Genomic DNA, 19,813 nt, shown 5'->3' with positions numbered 1-19,813 from the left:
GTCTTGCATCATTGAGATATCTCGCGTGTGCATTCAAGAGCTGTATAATATCCCAAGAAAATTGGCCTGAAGAAAGAATTACCAGTAAGTTGAGGTGATTTTTCACACACTGCCTTTGACACCAAGTTACTGATGCTAGGTGACAGGGGTGTGTATTTGGGCTTTTGAGAATGAGGAGAGAACATTACCGACTCTGAGGAACATCAAGAAAAAGGTTGTCCTTAGTTTATATTCAGCTATGGAGGTTGCCCATGTGCTGTTGTCCTTAATTAATCAACCAACAGTTCATGGGACAGTCAGTTGCAAAGGTGGTTGTAGAGCTTCCACATGATCAGACATAATGTGTTATTCTCTTTTCTTGGATCAACTGCCCACATGAAGTAGGATATTCAATCAGCCTGCTTTAACAATTCCCTTTTCACAGATAAAATAATTTAAAAGAATCTGCATGTCCTGTTGTAGATTTTCTCAGTGTTATTAAAGGGATGTAATGATGAAATGGGTTGCAGAGGTCATGCTGATGCAATACTCCAACTAGGAGCTAATTTCAGACACAGTTTTCTTGGTTTGAACTTTCTACAGTTTTAGTGCAATCCAAGAAAATCAACCTCCCATTTTTTTCTGCATTCACATTTAACAAGTCTTGTGGCTATTCTCCTAGAAAAAGACCCCTTTGCCATTTGGAGACTTTTAATATTAATCTTGAATAAATGCACTTATGAGAAGCTTTTATTAATTTATTCGTGTCATTTTATTTCTTTTTCTGATGCTAAATATTGATATATTATAAAGTTTGATTTTCGACAGTTTTACTTTTTATCTCAAACGACGCAAAGAAATCACTAAATGGGAGCCAATGAATTTGTCAACTTTGTTGTGCTATGAGGGGGTGAAATTGAGGATGAGAAATGGAAAGCAAGAAAAAGAGAGAAATTGGTTAAGTGTTTGCATGATAACATGCCAAATAAAGAATACTCAAAAGAAAAGGGGAAAAAAGTGGCTTTTTCACAAGCTTGAGACTTTTGTTTAACTTTTCTTTTAGTCTCACCAAACACGCCCTAATAGGATAATGGGGCCCTAGACCATTCCACATGTCAACTTCAAAGGATAATAATTGAGCCCATCAAAAATCAACAAGGAACCCAAACTAGTTGAGCCCTAGCAAGAGCCTATGGTTTGGGCCTTCCCTCCATTGACCCCCCCCCCCCCCCTGCATTTACTGACCGCTGCTCTCTGGTCCCCATCCCCCCCCCCCCCCCCCAAAAAAAAAAAAACAAAAAAGAAAAATCTTGAATTTTTAGGGAAAAAAAAGTCAACAATTTGTCCCTGCAAGAACATTACAAAAAATGATAAATACATTCACATCTTTAGAATCTTGGTATCTTTTATATTAATGGGATATGTGAAATAATGATATTTATATGAATTTATTATAATATTACAGTAGGAAAATATTAAGAATGTAAATGATATTTGATAAAATTGTGTTTGAAATATAATTAGTTTGGTATGCATAAAGTGGATATGATTATAGAAAGTTGTTTGGTGTAGTGTGATGAAATTGAGCATAAATTTTGTGCAATTTTAAAATATTTGAAATGAATTGAAATTGTTTATTGAGTAGTAGATAGAGAGGAAGACCGGTGAAGAGAATATTGAGTCTGCAGTCCTATTTGGAGTCTTAGCAGTCCAGCTTAACACCATATTATGTGGAATTCAAATTGATAAAAAGTAAAAACACCAAATTATCAAAAAAAATAAAAAAGAAAAAAAGAAAATAAAGAGAGAGGGAGAAAAACAAGAAAAGATGAGGGAAAAGAGAAAAAGAAGGGGAAGATAGAAGACAAAGAAAAAATGAAATGTGAAGAGCAACGCGTTGTTTTCTGAAAGCTAGAACAAACAAGGAAACACCTACTACTGTTCCTCCTCCTCTCTTTCTCTCTCTCTCTCTCTCTGTGTTTTAGTTTTATGTTCACAAGTGTAACAGTAAAAGACAAAAGGGAACACCAAAATCGGGTTTAGGGTTTGGGTTTTTATGCTCGTTCAAGAGAGGGGGGAACAAGAACGGGTCCGGGCTTTACTCGGGCTTTTTGGGGACCCTTTTCGGGCTATTGTAATGGGTCCGTCTTCAGTTACCGTGAAATGGCACCACCTTCACAAGCCGTTGAAGCTCTTGATTGTTCTTTGTGTTCTTTTTTCAGCTCATGATAACGCTGTTCGGGCCTCCGATTCGGATAAATCTGCTCTCTTGGAGTTCAAGGCGTCGCTTTCAGACCCTTATGGAGTGCTGAGCAGCTGGAATTCGAACAGCCCGGATCACTGCTCGTGGGCCGGGGTTTCTTGTGATTCAGATTCTCGGGTCGTAGCGCTGAGTATTGCTGGTGGAGGTAATTCTTTGTCTTGTGCTAGAATTGCTCAGTTTCCACTTTATGGGTTTGGGATTAGGAGGTCTTGTTTTGGGAGCAGCAGTAAAGTTAAAGTCTTGGGACAACTCTCTGTGGCTGTTGCTAAACTTAGTGAACTTAGGAATTTATCACTGCCGTTCAATGAATTAAGAGGTCAAATTCCTGCGGAAATTTGGGGAATGGAAAAGCTCGAGGTTCTTGACCTTGAAGGGAATTTGATTTCCGGCTCTCTGCCTGCTTACTTTAGTGGGTTGAAGAATTTGAAAGTTCTTAACTTGGGGTTTAATGAGATTTTTGGGGGGATACCGAGTTCATTATCAAATTGTGTGGGGCTTCAAGTTGTGAATTTAGCTGGGAATCAAGTTAATGGATCGATTCCAGGGTTTATTGGTGGCTTTAGAGATTTGAGGGGGCTTTACTTGTCCTTTAATCTACTCAGTGGATCTATACCAGTTGAGATAGGGGATAATTGTGGGAAGCTCGAGCATCTAGATCTTTCTGGGAATTACTTGGCCGAGAGTATCCCAAAGACTGTTGGGAACTGTAGAGGGTTGAAGACCCTTCTTCTGTACTCCAATCTGTTGGAGGAGGTTATTCCAAGCGAACTTGGTCAGTTGAGTCAGCTGGAAGTGCTCGATTTGTCGAGGAACAATTTTGGTGGCGCTATACCGTCTGAGCTTGGTAATTGTACGAAGTTATCAGTCCTTGTATTGTCAAACTTATGGGATCCTCTTCCAAATGTATCGAGTTTGGCAGGTGGTTATTCACTGGAAAAGTTGGCATTTACTGCTGATGAGTACAATTTTTATGAAGGTACTATTCCAGCAGGGATTACCAGCCTCTCCAGCTTGAGGATGATGTGGGCTCCTAGAGCAACTCTAGAGGGAAACTTTCCTGCTAGTTGGGGCTCCTGCAATAACTTGGAAGTGTTGAATTTGGCTCAGAACTATTACTCTGGGAAAATCTCAGAGAGTTTTGGCAACTGCAAGAAGCTGCATTTTCTTGATTTGAGCTCAAACAGACTTGGTGGGGAAATTATTGACAACATTCCTGTTCCTTGTATGACAGTGTTTGACATCAGCGGGAATTATTTGTCTGGTTCCATTCCCAAATTTAATTATGAAGGTTGTTCTCCCATCCAGTCCATGCTGTGGGATTCCTTAGATCCTTATGATCCTTCGTCTGCATATATGTCATTTTTCCGATATCGAACTCAAAAAGAAACCTCTTTGCCATTTTATGGAGATGGTGATAGTTTCTCAGTGTTGCATAATTTTGGTTCTAACAAATTTACTGGCCCCCTTCCGTCAATGCCTGTTGCATCAGAAAGATTAGGAAAGCAAACAGTTTATGCATTTCTTGCTGGCAGAAACATGCTTACTGGAAGCTTTCCTGGAGCTTTCTTTGAGACTTGTGATCAGGCGAAAGGTATAATAGTTAATGTGACAAGCAATGGGTTATTTGGTCAACTTCCAAGAGATATTGCCACAATCTGCAAGACTTTGACACTTCTAGATGCTTCTGATAATCGAATAGCCGGAAACCTTCCTCCCAGCATTGGCGACTTGGTTTCACTTCGTGTTCTTAATTTAAGCTGGAATGCTTTGCAAGGTTCAATTCCTAGCAGCCTTGGCCAGATAAAGGATCTCAAATGTCTTTCCTTGGCAGGAAACAACCTGAATGGTTCAATCCCTGCAAGCTTGGGGCAGCTATACTCTCTCGAAGTTCTTGAGCTGTCTTCAAACTCGCTCTCTGGTGAAATTCCAAAGGACCTTGCAAACTTGAGAAACCTGACGGTCCTTCTCTTGAACAATAATAAGCTATCTGGGCAGGTCCCCCCTGGCCTGACAAATATATCCACTCTGTCAGCTTTCAATGTGTCCTTCAATAATTTGTCTGGATCAGTGCCTCTAAACAATAATATGGTCAAATGCAATAGCTATCTTGGGAATCCATTGGTGCATTGCCCTGTGGTGTCTTCCTCTTCGCCTCCTACGGATCAACTAGGAAGAACAGGGGATACACAAAACAATACTTCTTTTCCATCTTCTACTCCAAGCCGGAGAAGAGGGAATGGTGGCTTCAACTCAATTGAGATTGCCTCCATAACATCTGCAGCAGCCATTGTATCAGTTCTTCTTGCTCTCATTGTCCTTTTCTTTTACACAAGAAAGTGGAAACCACGGTCCAGAGTAAGCGGAACTGTTAGGAAGGAAGTGATCATCTTTACCGACATTGGGGTTCCCCTAACGTTTGAAAATGTGGTGCGTGCAACGGGGAGTTTTAATGCAAGCAACTGTATTGGCAATGGCGGTTTTGGGGCAACATACAAAGCAGAGATTGCTCCAGGTGTCCTAGTGGCTATAAAACGGCTTGCAGTAGGACGTTTCCAAGGTGTTCAACAATTCAATGCTGAAATTAAAACTCTAGGCAGACTTCGCCACCCAAACCTTGTGACTTTGATAGGGTACCATGCCAGTGAAACAGAGATGTTTCTTATATATAACTATTTACCTGGTGGCAACCTGGAAAAGTTCATACAGGAAAGGTCAACTAGAGCTGTTGATTGGAGGATACTGCACAAGATTGCCCTGGACATTTCACGTGCACTTGCCTACCTACATGATCAGTGTGTGCCACGTGTTCTTCATCGTGATGTGAAGCCTAGCAATATATTGTTGGATGAGGACTACAATGCATATCTCTCTGATTTTGGACTAGCTAGGCTCCTTGGAACATCCGAAACTCATGCAACAACTGGTGTGGCAGGAACTTTTGGATATGTTGCTCCAGAATATGCAATGACTTGTCGTGTCTCTGACAAGGCTGATGTTTATAGCTATGGGGTTGTGTTGCTTGAGTTGATATCTGACAAGAAAGCACTGGATCCCTCATTTTCTTCCTTTGGAAATGGTTTCAACATCGTGGCTTGGGCATGCATGCTGTTGAGGCAAGGCCGTGCCAAGGAGTTCTTTACAGCCGGGTTATGGGACTCAGGCCCGCACGACGATTTGGTTGAAGTATTACACTTGGCTGTGGTATGTACAGTTGACTCGCTCTCAAACAGGCCAACAATGAAGCAGGTGGTCAGACGACTAAAACAACTTCAACCTCCATCATGTTAGCCACACAGAAAGGAATCATTTGATTGACATAGCAATCCGTAGAAAGGTAAGCCCGACTGCAATTTGCGACACCCTGCACTTTGTGCTTTTCGGTGCCTTCCTGGGCTGATGTTAGTCCTCAGTCATAGCTTCTTGTAAATTGTAGAGTAGATCTGCCCCCATTTTTCCATGATGTTTCCTAGATTAGGGGGTTCACTAATGCCCTGCAGAAGAATGCAGATATTTGTTTCGGACACCGTATACTTGTATCCCATTTCTATTTGTTGTCAAAAATAATAACAAAGGATAGGATCTCTGTGGAAAAAAGAGCAGCTAGTGGTGGTCACTTCTTCAACCTTCCATACGTGTTTATTCAGTACCTTAACATAGCAATATAACCCCCATGAAATTTTCACTTAAAGCTGGTTGTAACCAAGCTATTGGCTGGCCTCACATACGCGGTAAATGTCTTAACAATCGCCTTTATTCTCCTGAAAAGCAAAGCCGCTGGTATTTGTGCTGCCAAGTGCCGTGCTTGTATTTCTATTGTCTATACTCCTTTACATTGGTTGAGTGAGGTTTTTTTGGCTCCCAAGAGAAGCTTTTGACCAGATTTTCACTCTTTGAAAAAGAAGGAGAATTGGGAAATTGGAGCTGCTCTTATCTAGCTTCTCGGTTCAGTGCTTGATCAGCTCACAGTATATAACTTGCATTGTCGTGGCAATCAGTATCATCACGCTATGCCTGTGAATAAAATCTGACTGCCATTAAATCTAAACCTTTAAATTCTTTTGTTAGCATTTGTATATGAGCAAATTGTTTTGCTGGGAACAGGAGATGAGACGAACAAACAATATCTGCATAGTTGAGGAGACCAAATCAATGAACTCGAAATACAAACTCTCATCTGCTTCTTCTCGTCAAGTAGTCTAAAAACAAAAAGTTCAATCCTGAAACTAAAGCTAGACTTTCAGCTCTCTCTTCCATTAACGATCGGCAAACACGTGTTGCATTTCACAAGAGAGGAAAAGGGTTAACTACTATGTGCTTCAACGGGTGCTCCACATCACCGCCACCACCATGCTTGACAAATTCTGCTGGCGAAAGAAACATGCCATGGCAAACACAGACTATTCTGACTTCCTCCCCCTTTCTGTATCTGTACAGGAATCCTTCTATCTTGTGACCATTAGGCCCATCTTCCTTGGTGGTCACATAAGGCATATCAAGCATTGCATTCTTAATCAGACTGTTAGCCCTCTTCACATCCCTATCAGGGGCTCTGACAGCAGATTCCTGCTCGCCCTGTTCTTGAACACTGGAAGGTGAAGCCTCAGCATTTCGCTTTGATCCTGCTGTCAAAAGACATAATTTATTTCCAGTAACATAAGCTCTATGCACTATGCAGAGACAAAACTTGGCTAAGCAGCCCACCCCTCCCCCCATGCAAGTAGTGGGACTATGAGCCATGCATTACCGGTTGACAGCTATATCGGTACAAGCAGAAAGGGAAAAAAAATCAAATAAACACTTTAAAGAAACTTATCGTGATATATTCCAGCACTTTCATATTGAATTAAAGCATATCCTACGGTAACAAAGACCATTTTCATGAACTTTGATTTTGAAGCAGCATCATTTTGGGTAAAAGGGAGTAAAATGGAGGGGAAAATGTTGTGCGCGCAGCATAAACAAGATTGTCATGAAACAATTGGAAAACGCAATATCAAGATCATCGTAGAACAGGATCGTGGGACTGTGGGAGAACCTTGGAAAAGAGAATTATTCCTAAACATCAAAGGAGTGACGGACTACAATTCTGCATCCATTTAGTGCTCGACAGAAATTCCTCATCCCTTTCGGAGAAATCATCAAGTGTATGCTATTCACGCATTAAAGATTCTATTTTGAAAATAAAAACCAGTCATACACACCATACAAAGTTCTAAGAGTGAGTGATGGTTTTGTTCTTCATTGTACCTACCCTTGCTATTGCACCCTGATGAACTAGGTAGAATTCCTATTCTGTTATCATACACAAAATCATAGAAATTCAAGAAATTCTATATAAAGAGCAATGAATCTGAATATGAGCACATAAGCATTTCTTGTTGTTGATGATCTCATAGAACTTCAGAGAGAGGATAGAGCAGTGACAGATCTAGCATATAGTAGTGATCTTCATAGGTTCAAAGTGGCGTAAACCCTATAGCCACTATATACAGTTTCGTAATTACATGAGAAGAACAAGTCCACGTTTTGATGTCAGATACACTAATGTGAGATGGGTCAATTCTAATGCACAAACTAATACGTTAAGATACACATAAAGAAAAATTACTCAGAAGTCCAATGCTCAATCTAATAATGTCATCAAGATGACCACTCAATATCCAGACAACTATTTCCCGTCACCGCTGGATGGATTAGAATGCATATTACAGTCATAACAAATAAATTTCCGAATCGTTTTTGCCCAACAAAATTCAAGCTCATCCAATTCATCAGCAATCACAAGTTTTTAAGAGTTTATCACAAAATGCAAGGAGATGCAAAATTGTTTTGCAACTAAGAGATTGTAACTTCCAGAATACAAGAATCTTTTCTTCGCCCACAGCCCGAAAGAATCAACAAGATGTTATAAATGTAAGAATCAGAAAGTATGTCATATCATCCGACACATAAATGATGTGTCCCTTACCATAAGAAAATCAAAAAGGTCAAATGCCAATAACCAGAAAGGTTAAAAATCATTGTCTTGGAGGGGGAAAAACCAATAAATAGGAGATTAGGGAGAAGATTGTATACCCTCTGTCTGGTTAGCTAGAAGATCAGAGGTTCCAGATGAGCCGCTCCCTCGTGATCCAATCGACCCTTGTGGTGATGACATTCCATTCCCATCCTCAAACCTATTTGCAATCCCAGAATCAAGCCTTTGACCATTCACACTTCCATTAACATTTTCACAATTAACATCACCAGAAGAGTTCTCCTTATCCTTCACCACTCTTACATTCCTCAACTTCTCCATCCTCTTCTTCCTCGCTTCCATGCGCCTCATGGACTGGAACTCCTTGCGGCGGCGCCACTCCTCCTCCGCTTCAGTCGGCAGGGAGTGTGTCCTCACCAGCGGCGCGTACCCCTCAAACGCCGCCCCACGCGCTCGGTGGCTGCTCCCATTGTCAACAGCACCAATTGTGAAAACCAAGTCTGATATGGAAGACGAGCGTTTCAGCTTTTTCCTCGACGGGTCGACTCCAAATCTACCGTTCATCGACAGCCCCAAACTCAGCTCCATTTCCGCATCATCCTCCACTCCCTGTTCATTTCCATTCTCCCGGCAATGGCTTTGCTTCATGAATTTGTGCACCGGATCTCCTGAAAGGCCGTTCATTCGCAGAGAAAGATTGAATTTATCTCTGCTTCCTTCAGCTCCCTCCATCACTAAAACCACAAAAAGATCAAATTTTGGCGAGGCCCAGAGCAATCTGCTGAATTACAACAGTGGAAAGACTTAAACAAACAAATCAGGGGTTTGAATCGTAATGAAGAAAAGAGAATGGAATTAAGGTATGCATGATGATGATGTTGGGGGTGGGGGGTTGTTGGAAGAGCATGAACAAGAGTTGTTGAAGAAGGAAATGGGAAGAGAGCAAGTGAGAGATGAGATGATATGAATAATGAATTCTCAAGTCATTCATGGTAAGGTTGTGAAAAGACGAAAAGGGTCATGAAATCAAAGTTGTAACGTAAAAGCTTCAGAAAATCGACACGTGGTGAAAGGATGATAATTTGGGGACGCCCACGTGGTTGAGACCAGCAGTTTTCCAGGATAAGACTTCCAAACAAGCATCCTCCTCACCTTCCTTCTCATATCATCAACTTCCCCCTATAATAATTCATTTTTATTTTTTAAAATACATTTTAAGTTAAAAAAATAGCGTATTGATATGAGTTACTAGTGCAATAAATTTTATATTATATTTAATTAAAAGTATAATTATCATTTTTTAAAAATTGGTACGACGTGTCATTAATCGCAATTTATAAGCGTAGAGCCTTTATTTTTTACGAGCATATATCGCACATTCAAATGTGTGTGCTCAATCAATTTAAAATTTTAAAAATATATTAATTAGACTAATAAATATTAAAAAAATATAAAAAATAATAAAAGAGAAAGAAATGTGGAAGTTGAAAAAAGAAAAAATTAAAAAATTATAATTTTCATGCATCTTTTTTGTCATGCATATTTTTATAAATTTAATATTAAATTATTATTTTGTATATATTTCATTAAATAAAAAAATACAAATATTATTATAGAATTTGTACACACAAATACTGGTAGATTATAATAATATTCTTAAATTACTGAAAACATTTAGTAATAAATTGAAATTTGTGTAATTTTAGTATGTCAACAAAAAAATATTTAATGTAGTGGTATAATAATAGTTGATGACGCAATTATATGTTCACCAACTCAAATAATTAGTAGCAACCACCTTATGAAGTTTACGTATCCTAAGCTTAAGTCATGAAAATTAGGGAGATTACTCATTCATTTTGATGGGTATACACATGTAACCCTTGCAAAAAGATCGAATTATTTTTTATTAATGGCATTTTGGTCATTTCGCGATCAGAATCCGTGCCTTTTGTGACGGGTGGGTCGCGAAGGACCCAACCCGAATCGCACAGACTGATTGAAGACCCGGACAATGACAGTCGTTCGATCAGAACGCGAGCCAGTAGGATAAGGCCACGTGGCCCAGTACTTAATATCCAACTGTGCCCTATAAATAGACCCCGATACGCCATAAATGAGGTAACTGCTGTGCATTAATTGAGCTCGAACTCTTAGATCGAATACATTTCTCTCGATCAACCTAACTTGAGCGTCGGAGGGTCATTGTCGGGGACGTGCCCGACGAGCTCATGGTTCGTGTTTTATTCTCAGGGAACCCAAAACCTGATCTAGGAACAATTGGACTATCTACGTGGGATCGTCTCAGGAGATCGCTAATTTCGACCCGGATCACATTTAGATTCAGTAAATACCAAGAATTTAAATAAAATTAAGATGAGGGAAGGGTAAACCCCTAGGAAAAATTACATCTAACATCACTGAAATTTGTTTCCATCTAACAAGTGAGTCCCCTTATTTGGTGAATTTTGACTTATTTATTGCATGAAAGCAAATAATTTCAATCTATGTATAATTACACCAAAACAAGAGGAGGAGAGTGTAATTAATTCGTTTTATTAAAATTTTAACATTATTAACGAGATTTATTTATTTTTTCAATAATAAAAAACAATAGATAGAAAATATTATTTTTGTTTTGGGTATACGTAGTTTTTATTAATAAAAACACATAATAGTACAACAAAGTTCTTCAGTTGGTTTCTCTCTCAACAGGTCAAGAAATACGCCATAATCTAAATAAAACACATATATTAACAGACGTGGCTAGATAGAAAATATTATGATGGTGTATGATGATGGATGAGTAGCATGGCACTATACCAACCAATGGAAACGGGGAAAAGGTATTCTACCCAATCAAAGTTGTCGTCACGTGGATGGGGCTGCAATTCGACACATCTCGAGTGGCAATCCTGTAATTTCCTAAAGTATTTGGGGCCATTCTGTAATATTAGGATTATCATCAATCTGGTCACAACACATTACAGTATTATTACATGATGCGACAATGATACCTCTCCAATGGTTGATTGTCTAGAAATTTGTGATGCTAAAAAACGTGGGTGTTCCCTTTGTGCATCTCATTCTATTTTTATTAAATAAATATTTTATATTAATTATAGACCAACGAAGTGTTTGAATTACTTATAAATTTGATTTTTTTTTTCTTTAGTAAGATATATCGTCTCAAAATAAGTATGTAAGATTTCACAAATTGAAAAATACCTCACACAATGAGAAATCGGTCAAATTGCAAGCCGCATTAACTTTTAGTTAGGGGGAAAAGGAGGGGTGGTGAGAGATAAATAGAAATCGTGGAGAGATTTTCAAGAATTGACAAAAGTATGTGTGTATGTGTCTGGAGAGTTATTTATTTTTTTATTAGTAAAAATAAATAAATTATATTAATATAATTATTTTTAATACATTATAATAATACATCGAGTCGTGATTTTAAATCACGATCTGAACTTAAAAATTATTTTTTTCAGCATTTTTTGCTTGGTGTCGTGATTTAAAATTAATATTTGTACCCTTAATTATAAATTTTTAAATTAATATAATTTTAATATAATAATTTTTTTGGTCTTTAATATGTTGTTAAAAATTAATTATATATAATTAATTTATATAAAATTTAATTCAAAAATTAAAAAAAATAAAAATGAATGAAGTTGTGATTTCTGATCACGACGTCAAGTTGTGATTTTTAATCACGACTTCTTCAATTTATTTAAAAAAAAATTAATGTCGAATTGTGATTTAAAATCACGACTCGATATATTATTATTAATGTATTAAAAATAATTATATTAATATAAATTTTTTTTACTAATAAAAAAATAAATAGCTCTGTGTCTGGATCCAAATCTTGTAGTAAAATACTTATGTGAGGACAAGTGGGTGGAGGGATTTGACAACTTTGTCATCTCATCCATTGAACAATGAGGATTTGGAAAAACACACAAATTCTCCTACATATTAGTTTCTCGACCCCAAAATTTAAATAATTTTATGCAAGTTGCCCATCTTCTTCATTCTAGTTTATTGCCAATTGCACCCCCACCCCCACCCCAATGACCCCATCATCAAATAAAAAAAAAAGGGTGGATTTGAGAGGGGTGCTTTTGAGTCTATGATGTTAACAGAAGCCCACTTGCCTCAACAGTTGGATATATGCATTGAAAATATATCTTACTTGCTCTTGACTATTGTGTAACTTGTCGAAAATTTTATTGCCCTCCCCTAAATTTTGATTTATTACGAAATAGCCCCTATATTAAGTTCTCCCCCGAATGAATGCCGCCTATGGTTGGTTTTTGGGGATAGAAAGAGCGGAAAAGGGATTTGGGTTCGTTCATGAGGGGACTGGTTTGCTAATACTTAAAATGTTGGGGCGAGTGCGTGAAAATAGTTAAAAGTTTAGATGTGAAGTTTAAGGTATGTAAGTTTATGGATGACCGGCAAATGTCATCAAGTAGACAAATAAAATCCTATTGATAAAGGCAGAGAATAATATTTTATAAGATATTTTGAAGAGCTAAGTAGCTTAGCTAGACACCCTCTAACTGGCGATCAATTTTATTATATTGATTATGTAAGTACCAATTATGTTTATGTGGCACGAATACTATGTTGATAGAAAATGTTATTTAATATATATAGATATAAATTAAAAATTAATTTATTTTAAATAGAGAAAAATATAATACAAAAGTAATAATAATAATGTAGACATTTTGAAGATATGTGGGTTGTAATCCAAAAAGTGGGGGATTTTTGAAATAGTAGAAAGTTGCAAAACAAGGTTTCAGAAGCAGAAGCTCGGGGACAGGGTACCCCCAAGAAGGAAAGTTTGCTGTGGGAAATCGAGAGTGGGGTCAACCAAATCAAGTTGCATGTTGAAAGCTGGAGGTGTCGGACACGTGGAGCAATTGGCGCGTGCCGGGTTTTCGTTGAGAGGAGTAGCTAGGCAGCACCGCAGTCGCTGAAAGCGACGCGTAGTCTGACTGACCAATCGAAGGAGAGCTACTTGTTACGCCAACACGCCAGGGCCCCCCCCCTCCTGCCGGTGATTGCTTTATTTTTGGTGAGCGGGTGCGTTTGGCGGGACGGAGTTGGTTAAAAAGAACGTAAATTAAAAGCAATGGAGATTTTTCTCAAGGTAAAAAGGAGCAGGAACAGTGGAGATGATATCAAACATTTGCTCGCAAGAAAATATCATCTTTTTTCCCAGTCAGATATGACAATTTAATTACATTCCTAAAAAGCTGAGAAGTCCTCCCTACACAAAAATTCTGTTAGCAAGAATTGATTAATTGTTACTCACGCTCTTGAAGGATTTTAAGTTGATGCGATGCCACTACCCGTACCAGCACTTTCTGTGTTTCAGGTGCTCACATATGCAAAGAAAACTCTTGTAAAAAATTTACCCTCCCATTCCCTATACTGAAGCATAAATCTGACTTGGACCGTAACGACGACCGCCCCTCCCTCTTCCTTGTTGGTAACCTTCTCCACCCCTCCCTCTTCCTTGTTGATAACCTTCCCCACCATGCCCGCTGCTCAAGTTTCCTCGACCCCTGAAGTTATCATTTCTGACATAGGCCCGACCACTGCCAAAGTTTCCACGACCTCTGAAGTTGTCGTTACGGAACCCTCCACGTGAAGAAGTAAAACGACCCCTTCCACTGCCAACTATATGGAGATAACACACCTATGTCATTTGAATGAATCTTGAGGATAACAAGTTTAGAGTACATCGAATTAATTAATAACCCAGAATTGCATCTCATGTATTTTTGTACTGTCAAGTAATTCATGTCCTAGAACTTGGAAGGGAATAGCGAGGAGGAGTTAATTAATGCCTGTGGCTCACCTCGAGTGGTGGTCCTTTTTATCTCCACAGCAGCTTGACGATCCCCGATAGTTACGGGAGAAGCCTGAAAATTTATTAAAATGTCAATTAGGAAGATAATTCAGCATCTATCAGAAGTCCAAGCCAGTAGCAAAGGACGAGCCAGGCATCAGTAGAATCACGCCGGAGGGAGTCTCTCATAAAATAAGCATACAGCAGGCACATTTAATACTCATTTCCAATATATTGCATCAAAATCAAGCCTGTCATCATTTCTAAAAAGGAAAATAAAGCCACTTTATCGTATCAAGTTACAGACTCATGCACAAGATCAGTGGCTCAGAAATATAGAGAAATGCATGAATTGTAGGATAACAACATCGGGAATCTGATCAAAACCAAGAAACCAAGAAAATCACTTACAGGGACCTCAGCAGTCGTTTCAGTATCAAAGACTTTCTGACTGCATTAAAGCAAAGGAGTTTCCACTCTCTTGGATATATGACGGGAGAGGAAATAAGATCAAATGCAAAACTGTTAAGCTAAATGCATAATGACCTAATCTTCTGGAAACGAAGGGTACAGAGAAGCTGGAGCATAATGGTCCCAGAGGTGCAGCGATGAGAAGACCCATAATAGACTCTCACACAACTCTTTCAAGCCAGATTAAAGCTATAATTTACTGTATAGACTCAACTCTGCATGCAATATGAAAATGAAGCAAGAGAAAAAAGAAGAATAATGCAAAAGGCACATACCTTAATTGCACTTTGCATGGAGCTAAATTCTTGAAATTCAACAAAGCCAAAGCAGAACCCTTGTTGCTGAAAAGAAAGGAGATAGGGTGTTCAAGCAACTCAACAACTAGAATAACACAGTAAGGCAAGTTTGAGTAAAACCAACCTTATTACTTCTAACTTGTACCCCATTTGGCTTAATAGTTCCAAATTTCTTAAATTCAGCTTCGAGCTGAGCAACTGTAGCATTAAGAGGCAAATTGCGGATATATATGGAGTGACCCTCAACTGAAAGAAGCAAGCCAGATAAAAGAATATCAAAATTTTGGGCAAAGCACTCAAGAAGGGAAAAGATTTATAGACGCACACCAATTCTTATTACACCTTGACGAGCTCTCTGTGTGTCTCTTAAATATCATAAATATTATGTTCCTTGGGGCTTGTTGATACACATAAGCAATAGGGGCAAAGTGAGAATAAAATACCTTCATCCTCAGCATCTTCACTTTCTTGTGCATTATCAGGGGGAACAGGTGCTTCGGCTTCAGTGTCTGAAGCCTCTGTAGCTGGATTGACTGGCTGGCTCTCAGTTTTCGCTGAAGTTCCTTTAGCTGGATTAGCAGGAACATAAACTTTGGTTGGCCCCTTCTTTGCCTGGGAACTAACAATTGATGCATAAGATTTCTTCGGAAGATCCTCCTGGGATGCAGAAGGAACTGACTCTGCAACCACGGATTCATGATTCTCATCTAAATGAGACTCAGCTTCCACCAAAATATCCCTATCACTGCTAGCTTGTCTCTCATCAATCACTTGATCACTCGTTTTCTCCTCAATTGTCTCAACTTCCTCTGGTGTGGAAGTTGCATCATTTGCATTGGGGGGATCAACCACTTGAGCCAGCTCTGGAAATAACATGAGGATGTAAAAGGCTTTAGCAAGAAGTTGCCCTAAGAACAGAGATGGTAGAATGACAAGCAACTATAAAACCAACCTGGATCTTGGCCCAAAGAACTAGATGGTGTCTCATTAACTCCAAGAACAACCCCTGAGCTAATGTCAGGTTCACTCTCTTCAACATACCTAAAAACATCATTCAAAACATAATACCCTTTATCTTGAGGAGCAAGAAAGAAAGTCTGGGTGAATTTCCTTCTCACGTTGTCCTTTCCAGTCAAGCATCCAGTTACTAGCACAATCACTCCATCCTTATAAGAATCCTGCGCATCAGCAGTCTTTATCTCGGCCTTGTAGTTCTTGTAGTCCAAGGAACATATTTTATCATTTATACTCTGGTACCAAATAAAAACAGAGCAAAATTTATGTGTATAAGTATCAAAATCAATCTTTAATCACATGGAAAATTAACTAAAATCAAATATAACAATAATTTCTTTGTTTAAAGTTAAGGGCACTGGAAGAAACCATAACATTTTAGCAAGTGAAAACTCAGAGTGGTCAATGACTAACACAACAGAAAGTATGATGAGAAATCTGCTTTAATTCAATTTTCAGCTTCTCTGCATAGCCAGAAAGTCAAGGGAAATGATGTTTTCCAAATTTCCTGGAAGATATAGTCCAGCTTGAATTAAACTACTTATTGCAAGCCTCACTGTTTTTAGCAAACAGAAACTGCTAACAGTGGAGTTGTCTAGCACCAGAACTGCAAAAGGAACTAATTCTTCTTCATTCTCTAAGCCACAGTTCAAAATCATATCATGGAAAGAGTAACTAATGCACAGCAGCATTAAGACTATTGTAAATGAAGGGAAGCAATGAGCATGGCAGAAAAGGTGCAATTCCTCTGTAGGAATATTTTGAAGAGGAATAACAAATAAACATGACAAAACTATAGGCAAAAGAGAAGATATTATAATATTTACGACTTACTCATAACCATACTCGTTGTCTTCATCTAATTTTAAGCAACTTTTATTCTAGTCCACTAACATACACTTCTCTTCTTTCTCCATTCACATTGTTATTTGAGCTTGTCAATGCTTTACTTAACTCTCCCACCAATCACCAATGCGAAGGAGAATTGACCTGCAAAAGGTGCTGTACCTTACAGTTTTTCTTCTTTGCTGTCTGCAAAACCTGCTAAGCAAGGAGAAGTATATCCCTCCTGACTTTTTCAACCTAACAGAAGTAGGCAAAAAGGCATTCCGCATACAAAATTCCAGTCGCTGTAATTTCGTCCTGCCGTCATAGATTAATAAAATATAATCTTTTACAAATTATTGTATATAATGCTTTCCTAATTTTTGTGCCTCTAATGTACTCAATCTATGTTTAAACTTTTAGTAATCACCAAGGAGATCATTCCTTTTAATTTGATCTCACTCCTATATGACAAATCCATCCCTTCATCACTGCCAACTATAGTACCTAATCTGCAAATGTGAGAGCAAAATATCATTATTTTCCCTTTAAAAGTATAACTTCATGGAAAGAGGAAGGAATATATTGTTTTGCAAAGCCATGACCTAGTAGCTACAACTCCACAACTGTTGTTCAACATACCAAATTAATTCGAGATGCTGATATTTACAGAAATAGTTACATGGACAAGCACTATTCTGCTTCTAATATAGTATTCTTTTTTATAGGTATCAGCAGTAATCAGAAGTTTTTGACTAAGTTACCGGCAGTCATGCTTAAATCAGTGAGATCAATTTTCACTCATCAACCTATATCAAATTCAGAATCTCAGTTTTAGCCACTCCAGTACACACACTACTGTTGAAGTTTACCTGAGTTTTTTGTTCAAACAACATGTGACATGACTCAAATTGTATAATAAATCAGCCACAAGGAAAAGGACTCCAAAACAGTTCCAGTAAAGGAGAAGAAAGAGTACAAAAACGTAATGCCAATACAGCCAGGCCACATGAATATGTCGTTCCTGTCAAATTTATCTGATGACTAGTACAAGTGTTATGACGAATGTGAGGCTCTTTTTGGGAAATCACTACCAATATAAACAGCTTAATAATCCATAAAAGAAGAGGGTAAACAAAAACTTGAATATGAAAAGAACTGATACAGAGATAAAATCAACATTCTCAACAATTCTATTAACTTACTTTCATAGTTGTCACAGTAGTCATAAAGCCATCAGCATCTGGCCTGCTTAACACACTTGTATCCTGGTAAAATCTGAAAACCAACTCAGGAGAGTGATGGAGGATATGGTAATACTGCTCAACAAAAGCATTTCCAACCACTTGAGCGCTGGGAGCTGGTGGCAGATTTGCAGTTTCTGTGGCCATCCTACTAGAAAGTTAACAAACTTGATGTCAGAATGGAATCTCATCCTAACATTACAAAATCGGTGGAGAAGAAAGCAAAGAGACCAAAAAAAAAGGGAGCCCCATGGTCGCCCTATCTGCATTCTGGTGCATAATCTTTGGAAACAACATGAAAAAAATAAAAACCTAGCTAAACAGGGGTTAAACCTTAAAATGCTGGAACTCATTCCTTTAGTAACTGATCCAAGTCACAACAAGTAAGGATTATAATTTATTACTAACTGCACGTCATAGATTAGTTTCAAATTCCAAATCCAAAATCAGAACACAGCAAAAGAAACAAAATAAAACCAGCACTCTTAACAGCTCAGACATTTCTTTTTTGAAAAAAAAAAAAGAAAAGAAAAAAAAAAAGAGATAAAACTGTTTACCTAAAACCCTAATCGCTTAATTTCTATATCACAGTATAAACCCCGACAACTTTTCCTAAAATGTGAGACTCTCATGTAGCAGCATTGACACAGAACAAAAAAACCCTACAGCGAGAATAAACCAATCATCACCTTTTCACTCATTCCACCAGCAGATCTAACCGTGATCGCAATCAACAATAGAACACGGGAATCAAAAAGCATTGCGAATGCAGAAACTAATCAGCGAATCCATCGATTCAGAAAAACACACATTTTCCATCAATTGAATAGCAGAGCTCACGCCATAAATGAAAACAAACAAATCAGACAAACAGCCAGCTCCCGCATGATCTGGTTAATTACGTGAAAATGAATACCTGATTAATGGGACTTAGTTTGGAGGTGGATAAAGGGAGAGAGAGTGAGAAAGTGACGAATGGTGAGTGAGCGTAGACTGTAGAGAGAGAAAGAGGCTGATAGCGAGCGAGCGAGCGAGAGTTGAGAAGCTTCCAGTACAGAGTCCTGGGCGGCTTCATCTCTTCTCACTTTCTATTTTCAAAATTAAATTAATTTTCAATATCCTTTTTTCTTCAATTTTCAAATAATTATATTCCTAATTAAACGTACAAAGTTTGTTTAATCACCTAATTAGTCAGTAATAAGTCAATTACATGAAAATATGAATTTGCATTTAACTTTTATATTAATATCAATAAATTTTAATTAATTAATTATTCTATTTATTAAACAAAATAAGTGTTAGGGATGCAATACATAACTTTCTCTAAACTACAAGAATTTAATTACAATTATATTAAATTTCAGAAGAGAGCAGTGTAATTATCTCCAAAAATATTGTTGATAAGAATATGATAAACTTTTGAAAAAAAACTACATTAAAAATATTGGTTTAAAGACATGAAAATTGATTGCGTACAAATTTATATCTAAACATAAAGTAGAAATACAAAAAAAGAATTATTTAAAAGTAATGGCAATTTATTTTGATTTTTAATATCTGTATCTATTCCTGATTTACATAAAAATAATTTTATTTGCGAGCCATAATTACAACGTGACATAACGACCAGTATATAAAAGAAAGATCATCTACGTTCACTACATGATTACTAATAACATCACCATATAATATTTTAATATGAAATTATACCCTTAATTAGATAATTTTAAAAATTAATTGTAATTATATTTTTGTTTTACAAAAGTGATCTCATGTCATTTTAACATCACAACAATAATTCTTTAATTGTATCGACAATAACTTAAATTAATTTATTTAATTTTTATTGTTTATTTTTGAAATATAATTTAT

General features: G+C 37.6%; 3 protein-coding genes across 4 annotated transcripts; 1 reads left to right on the top strand and 2 right to left on the bottom strand.

The window, feature by feature from the left end:
• Positions 1–1,744: 1,744 nt before the first annotated feature.
• On the top strand, positions 1,745–5,930 carry LOC105177329 (LRR receptor-like serine/threonine-protein kinase RPK2). The gene has a single exon (XM_011100448.3). It carries the CDS (start codon positions 2,036–2,038, stop codon positions 5,528–5,530), a length of 3,495 nt encoding a protein of 1,164 aa, XP_011098750.1. The 5' UTR covers positions 1,745–2,035; the 3' UTR covers positions 5,531–5,930.
• A 417-nt stretch (positions 5,931–6,347) lies between these two features.
• Positions 6,348–9,174, bottom strand: LOC105177330 (ninja-family protein AFP3). 2 transcript variants are annotated; one of them, XM_011100449.3, is made up of 2 exons: positions 8,318–9,174; positions 6,348–6,864 (listed from the first exon to the last, which is right to left on the bottom strand). In XM_011100449.3, the coding sequence occupies exons 1-2, from the start codon at positions 8,949–8,951 to the stop codon at positions 6,524–6,526; spliced, it is 975 nt and encodes a 324-aa protein (XP_011098751.1). In that variant the 5' UTR covers positions 8,952–9,174; the 3' UTR covers positions 6,348–6,523. The 2 variants fall into 2 exon arrangements, with proteins under 2 accessions (XP_011098751.1, XP_011098752.1); XM_011100450.3 differs by having other exon boundaries at positions 6,348–6,861; positions 8,318–9,173.
• A 4,238-nt stretch (positions 9,175–13,412) lies between these two features.
• LOC105177331 (nuclear transport factor 2) lies at positions 13,413–19,019 on the bottom strand. Its single transcript, XM_011100451.3, has 8 exons — positions 18,858–19,019; positions 17,903–18,092; positions 15,811–16,108; positions 15,302–15,721; positions 14,983–15,104; positions 14,838–14,903; positions 14,101–14,164; positions 13,413–13,919 (listed from the first exon to the last, which is right to left on the bottom strand). The coding sequence occupies exons 2-8, from the start codon at positions 18,086–18,088 to the stop codon at positions 13,666–13,668; spliced, it is 1,410 nt and encodes a 469-aa protein (XP_011098753.1). The 5' UTR covers positions 18,089–18,092; positions 18,858–19,019; the 3' UTR covers positions 13,413–13,665.
• Positions 19,020–19,813: the final 794 nt, after the last annotated feature.

Source organism: Sesamum indicum, linkage group LG9, assembly GCF_026168435.1.
Source record: "Sesamum indicum cultivar Baizhima isolate 11 linkage group LG9, ASM2616843v1, whole genome shotgun sequence".
Classification (NCBI taxonomy): Eukaryota; Viridiplantae; Streptophyta; class Magnoliopsida; order Lamiales; family Pedaliaceae; genus Sesamum; species Sesamum indicum.
The sequence above is the reverse complement of the archived record's forward strand: the minus strand, read 5'-3'. Positions and strand labels throughout refer to the sequence as shown.

Coding starts and splice junctions, on each gene's coding strand:
- LOC105177330 (XM_011100449.3), bottom strand. CDS start 8,951: ATGGAGGGAGCTGAAGGAAGCAGAGATAAATTCAATCTTTCTCTGCGA. Junction 6,865..8,317: donor TCTAGCTAACCAGACAGAGG/GTATACAATCTT, acceptor GTCTTTTGACAG/CAGGATCAAAGCGAAATGCT.
- LOC105177331 (XM_011100451.3), bottom strand. CDS start 18,088: ATGGCCACAGAAACTGCAAATCTGCCACCAGCTCCCAGCGCTCAAGTG. Junction 16,109..17,902: donor CTACTGTGACAACTATGAAA/GTAAGTTAATAG, acceptor ATTTGGTACCAG/AGTATAAATGATAAAATATG. Junction 15,722..15,810: donor TTCTTTGGGCCAAGATCCAG/GTTGGTTTTATA, acceptor TGTTATTTCCAG/AGCTGGCTCAAGTGGTTGAT.
- LOC105177329 (XM_011100448.3), top strand. CDS start 2,036: ATGCTCGTTCAAGAGAGGGGGGAACAAGAACGGGTCCGGGCTTTACTC.